General features: G+C 35.1%; 1 protein-coding gene across 4 annotated transcripts in view; it reads left to right on the top strand.

Annotated features, from left to right (window-relative positions):
• The window catches only part of LOC117182072 (protein downstream neighbor of son homolog), a 240330-nt gene that overhangs the window by 108479 nt on the left and 111306 nt on the right, over window positions 1–20545 (top strand). For all 4 annotated transcript variants that reach the window (XR_004468261.1, XM_033375098.1, XM_033375099.1 and 1 more), the window contains one exon: window positions 12760–12971. Coding sequence is in view for 3 of the 4 variants with exons in the window: in XM_033375098.1 (XP_033230989.1) it covers window positions 12760–12971 (212 nt within the window). In the remaining variant the exon portion in view is untranslated. The remainder of the gene's footprint in view (window positions 1–12759; window positions 12972–20545) is intronic.

The raw sequence follows: 20545 nt of genomic DNA, 5'->3' as shown, positions 1-20545 counted from the left end.
CTTGCAAAGACAACTAAAAAGCCTCTGATACAAGCTCAGTTTCGTCAGCTTAGGAATTTAGTTCAAATAAAATCAGGGACTTGTATAATCAGTTTAATTGCAGTGCTATAAAGCACAAGAATAAATATGAAAATATTTGGCCCCTACATAGATGCTTACATTTAATTCCAAATAATAATGATGCCTCAGCTCATTCGTTTCCATCAAATGATTTATTAAAATTACTTACAACCCTACCACCCCGTGACGCCGTCAACTCTGGTTCACCCCTTATAACAGACCAGGCAAGCTCGACTTTTCAAGATACGGATTTCTTTTTTTTTTTAGACATAACACCTGAAGTTCTCCTTGAAACCCTTTTTAAAATGAAAACCAATGCTTTAGGTCCTTAGGTTTCTAGGCCCTCTTCTCCCAATAATTTTCGGCCGATTTCAATACTTTGTGCTATGTCCAAGCCACTTGAACCTATTGTGCATTCGCAACTTACGAGTTACTTATATGCAAATAGGCTACTCGATCCGCTACAATCGGGCTTTCGGTCTAAGCACAGCACTTTAACAGCCTCCCTTAAAGTTAATTCAGACATTAAAAGCACTATCGAAAATAAGGAAATAATAATAGTTGTTCTATTTGATTTTTCTAAAGCTTCCGATACTGTTGATCACAAGCTCCTTTTAACTAAACTTCGTGAATTTAATTTATCTCGTGTTGCAATTGCCTGGTTCGAGTCCTACCATAAAAACCGTTTTCTACAAGTACTTAATAATAAGGATGAGCGTTCTGATTGGGTCAAGAGTGGAATCTTGAGCATTGCAAATACCATAAATGCGCGGTTGATTTAAAACTATGTATCTCAGGTCCTATCTCTTCCATTAATAGTTTAATTGCACGGGTACAGATGGATATTAACATTGTGCATCAATGGACACTTAACAATAGGTTAAAGCTAAACCCTTTAAAAACTAAAGCAATTGTCATAAGACAGTCCTATTCCCCGTCTGCTGCTATGTTAGGGTCTCTGCCTCAACTTGAGGTTGATGGCCCACAAATTCCCTTCAATTAATCTATCATAGATTTGGGGTACATCCTTAATCGTACTCTCTCCTGGAAAGAGAAAATTGTTGAAATCTCGAGAAATACCTTTAGAGTACTACAGCATCTTAGAAGAATAAGGATTCCTTGCCAAATTCAATTCGGATTCCTCTTGTTAAGAGTCTTATCGACCAATTTTTTGATTATGGGTGTGCTCTTTATGGGCAATCTTAATATTAATCTCTTTTTTAACAAAACCCCTAAATATCTTCTAGATATCTTTGAAAACAGAAATGTGATATTTCCTGCTTAGTCTAGGCTTTGTGCAAGAAAAACCGTCCTTGCAGTTCCACGTCACAAATCTTGTAAGGTGCAAAGATCCTTTATGGTAAGGGTGGCTCGTCTTTAGAATAAGATACCTGAATCAATCAGAAATGCACCTTCGCCTTATCACTCAAAAAGGTTTTTCTTTAACTTTTTGTTCAATATTGATAATTCTACTCTTGAAATTTCACACTGGTAAATCGTAAATTGTTTATTTTTCATTCTTTCAGTGACGTTTTGTGTCCTAGTATTAGAAATGTAATTTTTCACATTTCTGACGCCTGTTCTAATTTTAGTTATCTTACAGTTAAGTTAAGTACAGTTAAGTCTTCTGATTATATCCGTTATGCCAACCGCTAGCTTATATTAACACATATTACTCATAGTCATTTGATAAAATGTTGTATTATCTTTAGCCAACTGTAATTAATTTTTTCTTTTTCTTCTATTACCTACGTCATATTTTTCATTTGATCAGAGTTGTTATATTTTACTGTAAACATATGTAAAATTTGTTCCATTAACCGTTCACTTATTCGCTGGGGAGGACGCTAGGCAGTAGGCCCGCTCTTGTACGTTTTAGTTCTGGCAGATGGAAGCAAGAGGTTCTCAACAAACGCGCAGCTTTCGTAGAGTTGAACCTTTCTATCATACTTGATAGATCACCAAAGAAAAAACAAGACCGAAAAGATTTTTACCGCACTGCCACCAAGTTAAAAAATGCTGGTATTAACGTGTTTCGTTAAGGGTAGCAGTATTACGCTGGGGGACCGTCAGCTCTCTCCCCCGGTGGTCGAATCACTCCTAAATATAAAGGAAAATGTACAAATTTCGAATAAAACACACTCGTCAAGAAGCAAATCAAAAACACGATAAAAGCGCCTAACGGATTGGTCGAATAGCTCCCTGGACTCTTTTATAGGAAAAATTTCCTCAAAGCCGGAGAGGTCTCAGTCGAAGCGTGAAAAACATACTAGGCCTGGTAAGGTTTAGCAACTTGCAGCATAGAAGAAGTAGCTAATCGGGATATCATATCACAATCTTCCAAGGGCAGCAATCTTGGATTCTTTTTGTGGAATTTTCACGGCCATTCCAATTTTTCTGATATCGCAAATCACGTTCTCAGCTCGAACATCATCTGCCTGTGCGAGACATGGGTAACTTTACAGAATTTAGGATCCCCTGTTTGGATGCATGATCACATTGCTATTCTGAGTCGTGCACAACGTTCTGCTAGAGTCGGCCGGCCTAGTGGGGGTTTAGTAATTTTTATAAACAAATCTGTATTCAACTTTGAAATTTTATTAATTTCTCCTACATGTGTTTTTGTTAAATGTTGGCGTAGGGCATTTCAATTGATTGTCGGTAATGTTTATTTTAAACAATCTATGGATTCTAAGCTCTATGAAGGGCCTTTCCGGTGTTATGTCGGGTTATCCAGAATTACCAATGTTTTTAGGAGGTGATTTTAATGCTTGTATCGGCAACAAAAATTAACTGGAAGGGTCATTTCTCTCCGAAAATTCTGCAGCATTATAAAAGCAAAGATCCTTGGACTCTGAGGTCAACGCAAGGAAGGAGGTTCTTGTTAAAATTCTTGACAGTGGTTAACTAATGATATTAAATGGGAGATTCCCTAAAGATTTTCTAGGAATTTATACTTTTCTTGGATTTCAGGGTATGAGTATTAACGATCTTCTTGTGTGTAACATTTTCTCAATAGACCTGATTTCTAATTTGGAAGTACTTCAAATAACTACGACAACCAACCATCATCCGAGTCGCGTTGATATTTCGTATTTCATACAGATGGACACAAGTGTAAATACATACTAATGAAATTTCTATTTCTGAGAACTCTACGTACTCCAACGGCGAAATAAATACCCTAAATATTCATTTAATTGCTACAATCTCATCTGTCGCCTGATAAGTTGAATTTACCTACAAAGCCTGAATTGCATATTCCAAGGAAGAAATCTTAGGATAATTAAGAATGTAGAGTCACGCGCTGTAGGCTTAGAGCGTCTTTAAATGTCTTTAAAAGGTCGGGCTTTGCCGATACGGAGGAGGCAAAATATGTAGAAAACAACCGATCTTTTTTGGAGTTACGTAGGTTCAAGAAAAGGCAATACGAATATGCACTGCTGAATTCACCAGCGAATTGTAATTATCCTACGGATTTTTGGGAAGCGGTTAATTGATTTAGATTGCGGTCTCCTTCGAGTAACAATGTAAGCATGCATGCATGGCATGACCTTTTTTCTTTCTGTCCGATTGAGGCTCTCATTTGCATACAGTGGACCGTACACAAACAACCTTTATTGGACTGTGATATCTCGATTGATGAAATTAAAGCCCCTTTATTGAAATGTAAATGTAACAAAGCGCCGGGCGAGGATAGGATTCCCAATGCATTTTTAAAAAACCTTACGGAAAATCTAGCTGGTCTAAAATGCATGCATGATGTTGCATAAAAAGGTTGACTGCGTGAGTCAACGAGGTAAACATTCTCCCAGAAAATCAGGCCGGTTTCAGGCCTGCAAGAAGTTGTGCTGATCATGTTTATACCCTAACTTCTTTAATACTTAATTGATTTTTCTATCCGAAAGCGACGAATCTTGGCTTTTAAAATAGATTTCAAAAAGGCTTTTGACTCGGCAAACCACTATCACCTATGGAGCAAACTTCTAAGGATAGACATGTCCGCTAAACTTATAGGAATTATAAAAAATGTCTATGATAACGCTTACATGTCTATTCGCACTTACGAGGGTCTGACTTCCCCGTAAAGGTCACTTGTGGGGTGCTTCAAGGTGAGATCCTTAGTCCTCTCCTTTTTGTGCTTATCATGTATGATCTAGAAGAGTAATTACGAAATCACGCTATGCATAGAATTTAAATAGATCACTTATATGATGTTATTCTACTTGCTTATGCTGCCGACATAATCATATTCACTTAATGTCAGGCTGAATTACAAGCAAAAATGAACCTTATCGCCCAATACTGTGTGGGCAATTTTTTAACGGTCAACGAAGCAAAATTAAAAGTCATTGTATACCACAAACGTCGGACATGTGAATAAGAATTCTTCTACGCACAGACTCAGCTGAAAGTAGTAAGCGAATTTATCTTTCTCGCTGTTAACAGAGGCACTGGTCTTTTTTACAAAGATTCATAAAAAGAATGTCTGTTGCGAATATTGCTATGGGTGATGTTTTAAATATTTTACGTGCATTTAAATCTAATGCCTGGCAAACTAAGCTACCCTTTTTCGTAGCCTCAAGCTCAGTATTCTTTTTTACGGAATAGAAGTCTGGGTACTTTGATTAAGTCGATAAATTACAGTCCTCTTTCTTTAAGAAAATACTAAGCTTACCAACATATATGCAGAATTTTGACCTCCGCTTAGAGATAGGTAGATTACAGTTAGCTTATAATATATTCAAGTCAGCGCTAAGATGGTTGTCGTGGTTGCTGGGTATACCTGATGCTAAGTATCCTAAAAGATTTTTCCTTAAATTGAAGGCAATAGCCTTAAAACCTGATTGTAACCTACAGTATAACTGGGTCTCCACCTCAAAAATATGTTTGCTTTAAGTAACTCGGAGCAAATGTGGCTTGACTTGGATTCTGCGTCACTCGTTGAAAATATGGATGTTTTTCTAAATAACTTTTTCTGATTATCACTGGCGTTCCGACTTTGAAAGATCTCTACATTCAAGTAGTCTCTAAGTCTTCCAACATCCCTAACTCTATCCGGACTTTCAATCATATCTGCATCTTAGATTACCCTTTTATATAACTTCTATTATTTTTCAATTTAGACTTCTGAGCTCCATCAGGGATTGTATACGTTTTGAGAATATAAATTCACCTATGACCCTGCTAGACTGCCCCATATATATCCTGTCTAATTCTCCACACGAGCTGCGCAAAGTAGCATTTTACGCCCATCAGATTCTACAAATAAGAGCATTCATTCTGGAGACGTGACTGTCTTACTACCCTTAAATAATTTCACTATTACACCATTTTTGTAAGTTACTTCTTTCTATTCTGCTGCTTAATCTGTCTGCACATGATTACTTTTTTTTCATATTTGTATCTTATATTGCAATTCATTTTTATCAACCTTAGGTCGAAAAAAAAATTACTGAATAAATAAATCAAAATAATATTTCAACCTGTTTCCATATTTGGGGGGTAAACCAGCCATCAAAAAATAGTGCTGAAAACACTACAGTCTATTTTAAAGAAATATGTTATCTCTGAGAGCATCTGCAATTCTGTGACAGCTCGAAAATCTCTTTAAAAAAACGTTGAATGTTATGAATATGTGAAAAAGAAATCGTCAAGAACAAGTGATAATAAGGATTTGGATGCTGCTGTCTTAGAATGGTTTCAGTAAATCAGAGACAGAAGCGATCTGGTATCCGGGTTAATGCCTAAAAAGTAAGCTTTTGTTTAAAACGAGGAAAATTGATTTTCTATTAAAATATTTAGAAGTTAAAAAAAATTTTTTTTGAGTAATTTTAAATTTGAGAAAATATAAGACAACTTCTAGATTTCTCAAAATTTAGAGAGAAAGTTTTTAAAGCTTTTCAATATATTTCTCAAGACGAAGCTTCAAGAGAAGTAGTTCATACGGCCCTGATTTTGTATGGTTTGGAGAGTTGAGATTGTACGAAGGACATTTAGAGAACCCCTGGGACGTTTTATATAGCGAGCGGGACTGCAGTGTATACATAATTAGAAAAAAATGTAACCAAAATTAGTTGGACCAAAAAGAAACTAAATCAAAATTTATTTGATGGTAAAATAGTAATTTAATAACCTACCAAGATTATTGAGAGATGAACTACACCTAATTAGTTAGTTACATCTATTTTGTAATAAAAAACTAAATTTCACATAATGTTTGAAGAATTGTCGATAATAAAGACTTAACCCTAAATGGCTACCAAAGTTACAACCTAACCACACAGAAAGCACCACATAGAGACGGTTGTGTCTGCTTTGTAAAAAAATTGGAAAATGTGCCTGCATTGAAATTAATTTTTTTTTCTCCACAATTTGACAAATTTAAGATGCTTTCAGTATTCGCCAACATTATGTAGCGGTAAACTACTTTGTCTGACTTTGTCTGAATTTATTCAAACATGCGATTTTTACAATTTTCATCACAAGATAGACGTAACTTACTAATTAGTTAACGTATTTATGATGTTTTTCTTTTCAGAATTAAATAACATTTTTGTCAGAAGTTTTCTCTTTGACATTGGCACTACACAGGTGGGTTTGATAGTACGTAAATCATTTTATAAAACCTTCTGCGCTAATTTTTTCAAATTTACGCGGTATGAAAGAATAATGATGTAAATATTTAAAAATGTGACCTGATCATTTGTACCTGGCTACTTTTTATTTAAGGAGAATCCGTTTATTTATTTACGTATTGCACATCTAGCATTTTTTTAATGAGCATATGTTTTTATGATAAAAACCATAATCAGGAAATAAAATTATAATAAGTTTAATACTTATAACTGTACTATACAAACTTATTTTGTATTGCCCCCACAACTGAATGTCACCCGGAGATCTTTCCATTTTTAAAACCCAACTCACTAAAATTTCATGCCTTTTAAATTTTCAAGCTAAGTAATCTTTACTATAACTTAAAATCTTATTACTACATTTTCAAATAAACTTCTTAATTATTGGAAATGTAAATAGGGTCGTTTGAGCTGGAACTCTTAACGTCATGACTTATTTTACCATAACAGGTAATTTCTAACAAACTGTGGTCTTATCAGAATCGTCATTTAGAGCGTATATATTGAGTTTCATATGTATTTATTTTAATCACTTACAAGAAAAATCAGATAATTTTATTTGACAGCTTTAACCTACAGTCAACTGTATTCATTATAGATAACAATTCAGTTGACGAATTCTAGTTTATTAATTTAATTGTGAATATTTGACAAGGTTTTGGTTTCATTCAATTTTATTTTATGTATTTTATTATTTCGTTACTCTATTGTATATATGTATAATTTCAATTTTAAGAATTTAGGGCTGTTTTCATTATTAAAACAAAAATTTAATTTCTTAATTCCGCGATCTCGGGTGAAAACTATGAAGATCTCCGTCACCACCGCCATCACTGTCAACGGATCTGTGCAGCACTTGTCCCCACGTTTTTTCTGGATATTCTATTGCTAATCTTTCTGACATTCAAGGTCTACTCAATCGCAAACAGAAAAAGAAAGACCAGACTGAGATCAACCGCGAGCCGGCTTCCAATAGAGGAAGAGTGATGCATCAGGACGAAGTTTCCGAAGTTCGTCATTCACTAAAAGAAGACTTAAAGAACATAATTCAAGGAACTGTGCAATGACCTTATAATACGTGAGGAAGAATGCCCACCCATCACTACTGAGGAAGTGAAAAAAGTATTAAGTGGTATAAAAAACTATTTCGCTCCGGGACCAGATGGTATCAAGTCCTTCTCGTGAAGTTTCCTTCAACCCAACGGCATCTGACCCGCATTTTAACTTCATATCTAGAGTGAAAAGAGACCATTCCGGAGTAGCTGTCACAAGGGCGCACAGTACTCCTGCCAGAGATGGGCAACTTGGCTGACCCGAAGAATTATAGGCTAATCACTTGTCTGAGTACACTGTATAAGATCTTTCCAGCTATCGTGAATGATCGGAGTTTTCAGACAATTGGACTGTTTGGCAAGAAATGTACGAACAACGCGGCTCAAAGAAAGAAATGTATCTGCCGAGATGCTGCATTCTACCATCGCGACCTATCGATGGCGTGGATTGATTCCCGAAAAGCTTTTGATTCAAACTCCCATAGACTACTATCTCATCTGGAAAACATCGTTTAACAACTAACAACGTCACCTTTCAGAGAGGTGTCTTTCAGGACGAAGTAATAAACCCACTTCACTTTTGCCTCACATTATTTCCACTATCTCTCGCATTTCGCCATTTCAAATGGTACTTTTGCCGCAAGCCTGGAAATAGAAAGCGTAAGGTCACTCATGTATTTTACATGGATGATTTTAAGATCTATGCTAAAAATAAAGATCAACTACACCTAGCTCTATGGATTTTCGAGGAAGACTCTCAATATATTGAAATGGAGTTTGGGTTAGCAAATTGGCGCTGTAGAGACCTATAAATACCTGGCTGCGGCATAGAGCCGCCTTCAGGTGTAAGTTCTATAAAGGATACTCTCCGAAGCAGATACAGAATCTGATCCGGCAGATTTGGTCTTCCGAGGTGTCAGCGAGGAACAAAGTATCCACAACGAACATGCTTGCTTTCGCAGTCGTACTCTATTCATTTGCACATAGTTGCAAATGGACGGGACCCTCTGTTTTCAATTTTTAGAAAACACAAAGAAGTGGGCAAAGGAGCGTTTCTGTACATAGCAGCGGAGAAAGGTGCTGAAACACTCGGACTTGACTTCAATATAAGGGCTGAGCAAGATGCATCAAATCTTATTTATTCCTAATATTCACTCCTGAATGCCCGAATTAAGAAAGCAAAGAAGAAAAACTTCCTTATGGCTGGATTAAGGGGGCGGATGTAAGGGCTATAACCCGGGACCCTGCTTTTGAAGGGGTCCCCCAAATTGTTTTTCATGCAAATTTATGATTTTAGTTCTTTAATGAGATAATTTGCTAATACTTCTAAGTTTTGTACCACATTTATATGCTGAACCTAAAAATCTGGAATTATTTTACGAACTGTTTTTCTCTATTGCTGCGTGATTCTTGTTTACATCAACGCTATCTAAATAAAACTGCTGTTGAATGAACTGCGTAAATGTGTGCCAATCGCACGAGTCATGAATCATATACGCGCACTAGTTTTGCATACTATTTTTTTGAAACAGCTACGTGCGAAGTGTGAAAATAACTAGCCGATTTTCTTCGCATATGGCTATGTGTACGCGAATACATTCTGACCCTAAGCCTTACACACCTACCCCTCGTGGTCAAAAACGTTTTAAAAGTGGGAAGAGCACCTTCAACAATATAAATATGATTTAGGGCTCCAAATAAATTACTTGAAACTTAAAGATTTTCCTCTCATTATAGTTTTCCCCAAAAACTACCCTTCCACGTGAAGGTTTGCAGCAGAACATATATATGCATGAAAAAAGCATTGAAAATAATAAAACTTAGAAAACACTGCTCTCCGATGATATATAATGCGTTGCTCAAAAACTACCCCTATATCATATATACCTACCCCTCGTGACCAAAAACGTTTTTAAGGTTAGAAGACCACCTTGAACAATGTAGGAATGATTTAGAACTCCAAACTAATTACATGACACTTGAAAATTTCCTTCTCATTATAATTTCCCCAAAAACTACCCTTCCACGTGAACTTATGCAGCGGAACGTATATGTGTACGAAAAAAGAAAAAAAATAAGTATTAAAACTTAGAAAACATTGTTAGTTGATATTTTTTTGCCCTCTATTTATACATAATACTTACCCCAAAAACTAACTCTAAGTCCTAAAAACCTACGCCTCGTGATTAAAAATATTTTTAGTCAGAAACCACCTTGAACAATGTAACATTTATTTGGAAATCCGAATTAATCACATCAATCTACAAATTTTCCCCTAGTTATAATTTCCCTAAAAAACTACCCTTTCGCGTGAACGTATGCAGCAGAACAGACACACACGCATATATATATATATATATATATATATATATATATATGAAAAAGGTATAAAAATGATACAACTTAAAAAATACAGGTAGTTGATACTTTTTTATTCTCCGAAGATATATAATACGTTCCCCAAAAACTACCCGTCAGTCATACATACCTACCCCTCGTGACCAAAAACAATTTAAAAGTTCGAAGACCACCTTGAACAATGTGAAAATGATTTCGAACTTCAAATTAATTACTCTACACTTCAATATTTTCCTCTAATTATAGTTTTCCCCAAAAACTAGCCTTCCAAGTGAACGTATGCAGCGGAACGTATATGTGTATGAAAAAAGCATAAAAACTAATACAACTTAGAAAACACTGTTAGTTGATATTATTTTTCTCTTTTTTGCTCTTTGATTATGTATAATACGTTCTCCAAAAATTACTCCTAAGTAATACATTAGTTCTAAATAATTTTCACATTGTTGAAGGTGGTCTTCCAACTTTTAAAACGATTTTGGTCACGAGGGTTAGGTATGTATGACCTAGAGGCAGTTTCTTGGGAACGTATTATATATAATCGGAGAGCAAAAAAGAGCAAAAAAGTATTAACTAACAATGTTTTCTATGTTTCATTATTCTCAATGCTTTTTTCATACACATGTGTTGTGCTGCAAACTTTCACGTTGAAGGGTAGTTTTAAGGGAAATTACAATGAGAGGGAAATTTTCAAGTTTCATGTAATTAATGTGGAGTTCTAAATAATTTTTACATTATTCAAGGTGGTCTTCTAACTTTTAAAAAACGTTTTTGGTCAAGAGGGCTAGTTATGTATGAATTAGGGGTAGTTTTTGGGTAACGTAAATTTTTGAAGGTGTTTTTCCCACTTTTAAAACGTTTTTGATCACGAGGGATAGTTGTGTAAGACTTAGGGGTAGTTTTTTGAGACACATAGTATATGTCACCAGAAAGCAAAAAAAAAGCAAAAACATCCCCACTAATCGTTCGTCTCATTATAATCATTTTTAGTGAGTTTTTGTAGGTGGCGGCACTGAGTGGACGAACCTATTAGCACCCGCTCCCGGAGAAATACCTCGGTTGTCCTAATGATCAATTTTTAATTATATAACTAAATACCGGTTAAACAACCTCCGCAGGGTCCCACTAAAAGCATCTGCTATCTATAAAAATTACAGCGGCTTCCAGTGGAATCACTGTAAATCAGACCTATGGCCGCTTCTCATGAACGTGATAAATAATTTTTTTTACAATTTGAAAAATCATCGCATAGTCTTATTGTGAGCAACCGCCATTTCTGAAAAGGACACTAACTAAGCATGCTTTTGTACGCGAATACGGCTTTAAGATTACGAACCAGTGATATTCTTGTACTTCCGAGAGCATCGTTCGCAAAGAGTATTATTTAAATTTAATATTTTGAGTGCGGTCTCGGCATTCCCCTTTTAATGTCTTGATTGAGAATTCGATGTCCCAGAGAATGATACCAGACCTCGAGTATGCAATCGAGACTCCAATTCGAAGATCGTAGTTCCACAAAGTTTGGCACTTCTCGTTTTGGACAGGACAGGGTCGCGGCCAACACCGTAAAAGCGACGATGGTGGTATTGAAGCACTCTTAGGATGGCATTTTGTCTGTAGAGATATGTCGTTCCCGTGTGAGTAAGACTCCTGATATTATATGTTCTAGGCACTAAGTCTGTGTAAGACACGCTCTGTGCCTATCGATGGAAACTTCTCTACGCAAAATGCGGTTCCAGTGTACTAAGGTGGAAATGATACCGCCCTAGCACCCGGAAACTGCTGTTAAATTTCTGGCCAAGGGTCTTGACCGCCTGCTCCGCGAATTTGTGTAGGAACTCTCCTTGGCCAATCATCTCGTGTTTCCTTACCTGAATTTCGCGCCCGCTTTGACAGCGTGGGATGTATAATCGTGGAATGGACGAATTGATATGCAAACTCTTCTCCATAAACATGATCTCACGCGTGCCGATATTGAGGGATGCACGATCGTGATTAGCCCGTGGAACTATCTCAAACGAGTAGAGTTTCTATCGATAATTCGGACCAGGAATGAGATGAGATGATTAAAGCGAAAGAGAGGTGACAAATTGTACTTATGAGATTGCTTTTCGAAGGACTGTAATTGAGCGAGCTAACCGAGCATCTCGTATCGTTATACATCGCTAATTTTTTATAAGAGAATGAATTAATTGACCCCTATTCGATATTTAAACAAACTAATTTAAACAAACTAATTTTGTCATTCTGACCCCAACAAATGTACAAAAAATTCATCTTCAAATATCTCCTGTTGGTTAAACTCCTGGTTCAAAAATCGACTGGGAAAATTGGGAGTTCGAAGTCATGTGGTAGACTATGGAGTAGATATTATTTTATGAGGTTGATTAATTTTCAAAGTAATTAAATAAAACCGTTGAAATTAAACGAACATTTATTAATTAGAATTGTTCTTGATTTGAAAAAAGAACTATTATATTTAAACTATCGATCGTTTAATTCTAATGGTTCTTGTGCTAAGAGATTTTGTTTCAGTTGAAAAATTACGGGCAAAATTTAAGTTTTTGTTTTCGAAAATAAAAATCATTTTCTTGATTCTGGACCCACAGGCCTTTCTGATACTTCTTTTTTAACGACGATGTATTTTACAGGAATCGAGTATACAATGCCATTACGGAATAATAGCCAGTTAGGCCATGAAATCTCCGACTCGACTGTTGGAAAAGTGGAGTTTTTTGCTTATAATGTTACCACTCTTCCACATCAAAAGAAGAAGTTTGATGAAGAAGCTGAAACCGAAGAGAAATGGTTACAGAGTCTAGGAGTGGAAGAATCAGAAATTCGGAAGATACATAATTTACAGGTATCAATTTTAATAGTAATTCTGATTTATAATAGAATTGAGAAAAAGAATTCTTATTTCATCGATTTATTAATTATTAATTTATTACTAATTTTGGTAATTTTATTACACTGATTCCATGTGAAATTGGACACTGTGCAGATGCTCATGCCACGAAATCGTTTGGGACTGAAATAGATTGTTTTTTAAGGTAAAATATGAGATACACATTTTTTGTTTTAGCAACAACAAAAAATGTTTTCGAACTTATGGATACTTGAAACTTTACGTGAATTGTAGAAAAATTAACGAATTTTTTTTCTTCAAAATTGTGTATCTTGGGAACACTATATTCTACCACTTAAGTGCATGTGATACTTACAGTTTCCCCGGCTTTTTTCCACAAAAATGAAAATTTTTAAAAACTAAATTCGTAGATGCTCTAAAATATCATAACGGACCTCCCCGGACTCTTTTTTGAGAGATAATAACAAAAAAAATTTATTGTGCTAAATAAAAATTTTATGCATATGCATTATTTTGAGGTTACGTCGTTTTTCATCTCTGCCTTTCCGATAATCTGGAAATTATTTATGAAATAAACTTTTTTTATTGCCTGTAAACAAGGTTAGTTCCGGCAGATTAGTTACTATGTTTATTTGTAAGTCCAAAGTTTTCGGCTAAAAATATTGTGTAGTTTGGAAGTAACGCTCGGATGAATTGTAACACACATAACCTTGAAATATATACGCACGTTGTTATCAATATCAAAAATTTTTTGATAAAAAAAACACAAAAAGTGTATTAGGACGTCCGTTAGCATGTTCGCTATCATTTCCCAAATTTTTAAGACAAAATATTTATTATTCTAGAAAACAAGTCTGAGGAATCTAAAACTGGTAAAATCGACCATTTTCTATGTATCACATGCTCTTAAAGAAATTGAAAAATGGTATTAATTAACAAAATGTTGGCGATTTTCAAAAAAAAAACTTTAGGTCGATTTTCTCCAAAACACCTTTGATTTTAATTTTTTCGTTAGATTCAGTTTTATGTAAAGGAGATATCCTGTAAGTTTTGTCCTCTGGTTGAATTGTTGCTAGAATTGCGGTGTCTGCGTATCCAGTAGTTTCCATTAACGACGAACCAAAGTTGGTTTCAGAGATGCGTGAGAATGAAATAGCGCATTGCACAGTAGACAAATTTTAACCACATTTTTATGTGCAGTTGATAGTGTATCATTGCGAAAGGAGAAGTGCTCTTCTTGTGATGAGTGGGTATCTAAGTTTCAATCAGCTTGTAGTAGCTTTTTAGCAATTTTATATGGATTATAATTAAGCGATGACTCACATTGTAGAATACAAAACCCAAACAAGAATGCTGTAATTTCAGTTGATGAAAATGGTGAGAAAGTTAAGAATGTAAAAAGATATTTAACGTAAAGTATTAGTAAAATAAGATCCGTATTTTGGCAGAAAAATCAAAACGTCAGAATTGAAAAGACAGAACTATGCCATTTACGACCAAAGTGGGGTTAGATGCACCTTTTAAAATAGACCTTTTCTTTCTTGCAGTTAAGAATTCAACAGAATATAGATCTAATATTGAAGATATTCGTGATAAAGTGTTACCGAAAGTGATGGGTTCTCTCCTAAGCGAAGATTGCCAGCTTGAAGATTTTGAAAAATGTCCTGGCGTTAGTGGTATTACGTTTCAATCTATAGGATTATCAGAAGAGGATTTTTTAGATGATATCGTTTTCTAGATCTGGAATAACCGTAACTTATAAAAGAGAACAACTTCTACTGTTAGTTTTGTAAAAGAGTTGGCATTACATACAACCATTAACTTGCAAAGATCCTTCATAGTTAGAGGAGCACGTCTATGGAACAAAATACCTTAGTATATATTTTTTATAATTTTAGAATATAATCCAGGCCGGTGGTGATCGGCGTGCAATGTATAGCTTTTTGCTTTCGTTTTAGAAGAACAAACCAAAAAGATTTAGATTTTTTATCAGATACTTATGAACCTTTATGTTGAAGAAGAATGCATAATTAACGATTATACGAGGTTCCTACAAAAATGAAACAATTTTTTCGAAAAATTTTCATCTAGTTATGAATTAAAAACCGAAAATGACAGGTCAGAATGACAGGTCGTTCGTCAGTATCACGGGATAGAGACACAAAAGAAAACTCAATGATCATGTGCAAGAAAGGCTGGTTGATAGCTTAGAAAACAATAAAACCATGAACAATTTGCCGATTAAATTTCGTAATAATAAAGACGATATTCCAGCGCATTTCGAGAAGAATTAAAAAGATTCAAAAAGGTTTATAAAATAAATGATCACGACATACTAAAAAATTTGGATGCACTATTAATTAAAGATGCAAAAGAAGCAAAAGATGCAAAAGAAGAAAATTAACCAAAAATAAAATTCTGTAACCAAAAAGGAAAACAAGACATCCACTCATATTTAACGGAAATTCGAAAACTTTTTACGAAACTTTACCCTAGAAAAAGCCTGGAATTGGATTGCGCAGAAAGTACGAGAACCTAAGAATAGAATATAAAAAGTACATTAAACGTAACGACTTCGAAACCTTTGAGCAACTAGAAGATTTAGGTAAAGTATAGAAAACTGAGGTAGCCAAATCCAAAATTCAAGGGCAAGTTTTACAAATTACTGAACCTAAAATCGACAAAAAGGAACAGAAGCGTAACAATAGTAACGAGGTTAAAGATAGTTCGCAGAATAATAAAGATTTAAGGGAAAATAAAAATAGTCAAAAGGATAACTAAAACCAAAATAATCAGGGTAAAAAACCATGGAAAAAATCGATTTCCAATTTTTACCATTTGGATTTCCATTCCTACCTTTCCCAAACCAATGCCAACAACATTCTAGACCTAATTTCAGACCTAGATTCCTTCCTGGTTTCCAATCAAATTCTTAACCTAGATTTCAATCAAACTTCCAACCTAGATTCTCAATTAATAGACCCAGATACCAATGCAACCCCTACTACCAGATGTTACCAATGTTTAACCAAATTACGTTAGTCTCAAATCAGGGTCAAAGTAACCCAATTATTGAATTTCTTGTAGAAAGAACTGGAAAATAATTCAGGGAATAATATTAACGAACAAAAATCAGACTTTGAAAGTAAAAATGGAAAACCGGGTAACGGTGCTAACAGAGACTCTCAAGACAAAACAAGTCCTAACTGTGACAAAAAAGAAGACTCAAATACAGAAACTAATGAGGACATACCAAATTTAAATTGTTGTCATTGTGGCTTAACAGGACATTTTAAAAGAGAATGCCCATATTAAGCATACAACCAGAGAAACTGGAGGGGCGGGTATTAGAACCAAAAATATTATCAACTAATACCGAAACGCCAGAATTTTTAATTTCGGATAAAGATGAAATAACGGAAACACGCCTTTATCTAATGACAAAATTCGAAGGTATTTTATTTCGAATTTTAGTCGATACTGTTGCACACATTCTTACGCTGGCAAAGGAATTGCTGAAAAAAATCCAGAATTCAACATTTTCACTTCTTAAACCCGTCTCGCGGAAATTCATGGTCGCGAACGGCGAAACAACCGCTAAAATTTGACAAGTAGTAATTCTAATTAAAATCGTGAATAAAGCGAAACACCTAATGTTCAGGTTAGTCCCAAAATTAAAATCCGTAAGTGTTTTAGGTACAGATATGGTAAAAACCCCACGGATGATAACCCTAAGCTATGACTTAAAAACCTGGTGGTTATCAGGGATTCCCCCCGCCCGCTATCCTATGGAAGCTTATCCAAACGCACTACCCATTCCAATAACCGAGGTTAAAACCTAAAATAACCTGACCTTATAGGAAAAGAACATAAGGATAATAAAAGGACGAATATTAGGGATAAAATATTGTCGGAAAATGAAGAAAATAATAATAATAAACCGAAATTCAGAGGTGGTATTAACCCGAAAAGTTCTAGAGAACTTAACAATGATATCCCTAGATATCCCTAGCCTGAAAAGCGTCCCCACGAGTAAAAAATTCCAACCCATAGCGAGCATCCTCACCCTAGACACTAGCGACGACTCCAGCACACACGAATAATTTAATTTAGGTAAGCCAAAAATTAGGAAAAAGGTTGAAAAAAAATAAATTTAGGAAAAATGTGTTTCAATCACAAATACGAAAGCGAATAAAAAAGATAGAGATTGTAATCTGTCGAAAAATAACAAAGGTACTGTTCAGAAAAAAATAAAAAATCGAATCTCAAAAAGAGAATGACATCGGAAATTAATAACAGAAATCAATGGGTTTATTTTAAAAATAAAGCGAGCAAGCTAAATAATATTTCAGATAGATTAGGGAAAAGAAACGAATAAGATAATTTTTGATTAGAAATTTGCGAAGGTATTGTTGAGCTTAACGAAATCCAATAATCCCAATTAGAAAAGCTTTTCTAAAATAAAATGAAAATTCATTCGGGAAAAGAACGTAGAGCAACTAATTTAACGGAACATAAAATAGATGTCCAGGGCCACGACCCAATTAAACAGCGAATTACTACGTAAGCCCTAAAATGAAGGAAATAATTTACGAAGCAGTAGACAAATTATTAGAAGAGGACATAATGGAACCCTCTTGTTCCGATTGGTCAAATTCTGTAGTGATGTTTGGATTTTAGAAAGGTTAATAATATTACAAAAAAAGAGCTCTGCCCAATCCCACTTATGACCGAAATATTGGACACTTAAAGATCAGCAAAATTCATTTCGAAAATCGATTTAAAACTAGCATATTTACAAATTCCTTTAGAAGAAAGTTCAAAATCAATCACAGCATTCGTCGTCCCTGGAAAGGGCACGTGTCAATTTAAAATGATGCCATTTGGTCTGCGCAGAATAGGGATGGCAAGTTGATATAGAAAATTCATCCTACACTTTGCCGAAATAATAGAACTGATAAACAGATTACTTAACAGAGATAAACAATGGGATTGAGGATTGGAACAAGATCATGCTCTCCAGAAAATTAAAGATCTTATAACGCTAGCACGAATTTTAACATGTTCCGATTTCACACAACCCTTCCAACTTCAAACTGACGCGAGTAACGCAGGGTTGGGAGCCGTACTTACCCAAACAATCGACGGCGTAAATTACGTAATCGCTTAGGCAAGTAGAAGTTTAAACGGCGCAAAATCTCGGTAGTCGGCATCAGAAAAAGATTTCCTAGCCGTGGTTTGGGTCATTAGGAAATCCAAGCCATATCTCGAAGGTTACAGCTTCAAAGTATATACGGACCACTTAGCATTATAGTGGCTTCATAGCCTAAAAAACCGTACTGGCCGATTAGCCGGATCGGCATTAGAGTTATTAGAATAAGACTACGAAATCATATATCGTAAGGGTAGTTCCAATTTCGTCTGATGCTCTTTCGAGATCAGCAGAATCAGCAAAAAACATAGCATTTGCATTAGCCTGTAGCGTAGAAAAACCGAAAGCATACGTAGGCGACAAAACAGGTGACTGGTACACTACCAAAATCAGGCAAGTTAGAAAAACACCCGAAAAATATGAAAAATGGCGAATCAGAGATTCACAACTCTATTTTCACAGAACTGACCCACTCAAATCTACTATCACCAGACTCGAACCCTTGGAAACTAGTTGTACCCAAAAGACTTAGAGATCAAGTTTCTAGGGGAAATCGCGACTAAACCCAAGCAGGACATTTAGGCTCAGTGAAAACTTACGCGAAAGTTTCCGAACATTACTTCTGGCCAGGGGTATATTCGGACGTAATCAAATACGTAAAAAATGGTCAGGCTTGTCAAAGAATAAAAACAATTAACCAAAGTAAGACAGGACTCATGTGAAACAGTGTGATCGAAGAACCATGGACCATGGTAGCAGCTGATATCATCGGTCCGCTACCAAAATTCTAAAAAAAAAACCAATACTTTTTTTGTTCGTAGACCTTTTTACAAAATGGATCGTAATTTTTTCAATTAAACAAACTAACAGGGTTACAATAGAGTCAGAATTTCACAGACCTGTAATTTCGCGTTGGAGAACACCTAGGATTATCCACGCCGATAACGGCACAGAATTTGTAAATAAAATATTAAGAGACTTAACCGAAAAATTCGGTATTAGGCACACTAAAACGCGAAAATACTACCCTCAGGTAAATCGGACAGAACGTTATAATAGAACAATCAAGCAAATAATTAAGACTTACATCGATAACGATCACTCTACCTGGGGCGAACATATAGGCGATTTGCAGTTCAAGATAAATACTAATAAAAACTCGTCAACTCAATTTACCTAAGCTTTTTTAAATTTCGGTCGTGAGTTAGAACCAATTCAGTCACTCAGAAAAAATATTGTAAATGATAGCGAAATAGAGTTTCAAAGCGTTGATAAATGTAAAGATAGACTGAGAAGGTTGCAAATTATAAAAGAGAAGGTTCAGAAAAATTTAGACCAATCAAATGAAAGACAAGCTTTGAATTACAATTTAAGAAGACGAGTCGAATTTAATAAAGGAGACAGGTTCTTAAAAAGGGTAACCAAACTGTCAAACAAAGCAGATGAAAAGGCAGGCAAACTGTATGACCAATATGAAGATCCTTTTATTATTAAGAAAAAGGTTTCCCCAACTTCGCGGGGTGAGCAGAAGAACGTAGTGTCTGATCTTTGTACCAAGAGACGTCGTATCTCGCTCACGGTTCCAATAGATTCTGAGCGAGATACGACGTCTCTTGAAACAAAAACCACACACTACGTTCTTCCGCTCATCCGACCATTTATACTCAAAATATGGTAAAATGGCAAGAAATCGATAATATTAAAAATACAAAAGCTGACTCAAAACTCAAAAACTGACTCAAGTCAACCTAAGTAATGTGACTCATTAGATCTTAAAAACAAAATTTGACAGAACGCAACTTTACCTTTCAGAAAAATGAAAATACTAAACTACTAACAGTAAAAAACAGAAATCAAAATCTTGTAACAGGAAACGAACTACTCTGTCTGTTTTTTAGTAAACTAGAATACACAGTTTGAATTGGATTGACAATTTTCATAAGATTATAAAAAAAACCTACTGGACTCAAACAAAAATAAACTCAATGGACAATCAACTACAAAGACAAGAAATTTCTACGGCATATGACTCCACGGACGAGTTTTTCGTTTTTCTTTTTTGTATTTGTTTCAGAAAGAAGATAACTATAAAGGAGGATCAGATGCGGAAAAACAATAAAAAACAGCTTCAGCACAAACTAGGAATAATTGTAAAGAACTAAGATATCAATTCCCCGAAAAATTAACAGTTGAATTAATCCATGTACTATATAACGTTTTTTTCCAACGAAAATTATTTAAATTTATCAAAACTTTACAACTCCAGACTCAAATAGACATATTCTCCTCATAAGGAAACCGAAACATAATTACTGAATAGATTTAAAACTATTAAGGCAAGTCTCAAGAGAAGGAGCTTTTTCTTTTCGAAGCTGTATCATAATTGGACATCAAGGAAATCCGGTGTATACCCGAA

Source organism: Belonocnema kinseyi, chromosome 10, assembly GCF_010883055.1.
Source record: "Belonocnema kinseyi isolate 2016_QV_RU_SX_M_011 chromosome 10, B_treatae_v1, whole genome shotgun sequence".
In the NCBI taxonomy this organism is placed as follows: domain Eukaryota; kingdom Metazoa; phylum Arthropoda; class Insecta; order Hymenoptera; family Cynipidae; genus Belonocnema; species Belonocnema kinseyi.
This window is presented reverse-complemented; position numbering and strand designations above follow the sequence as displayed.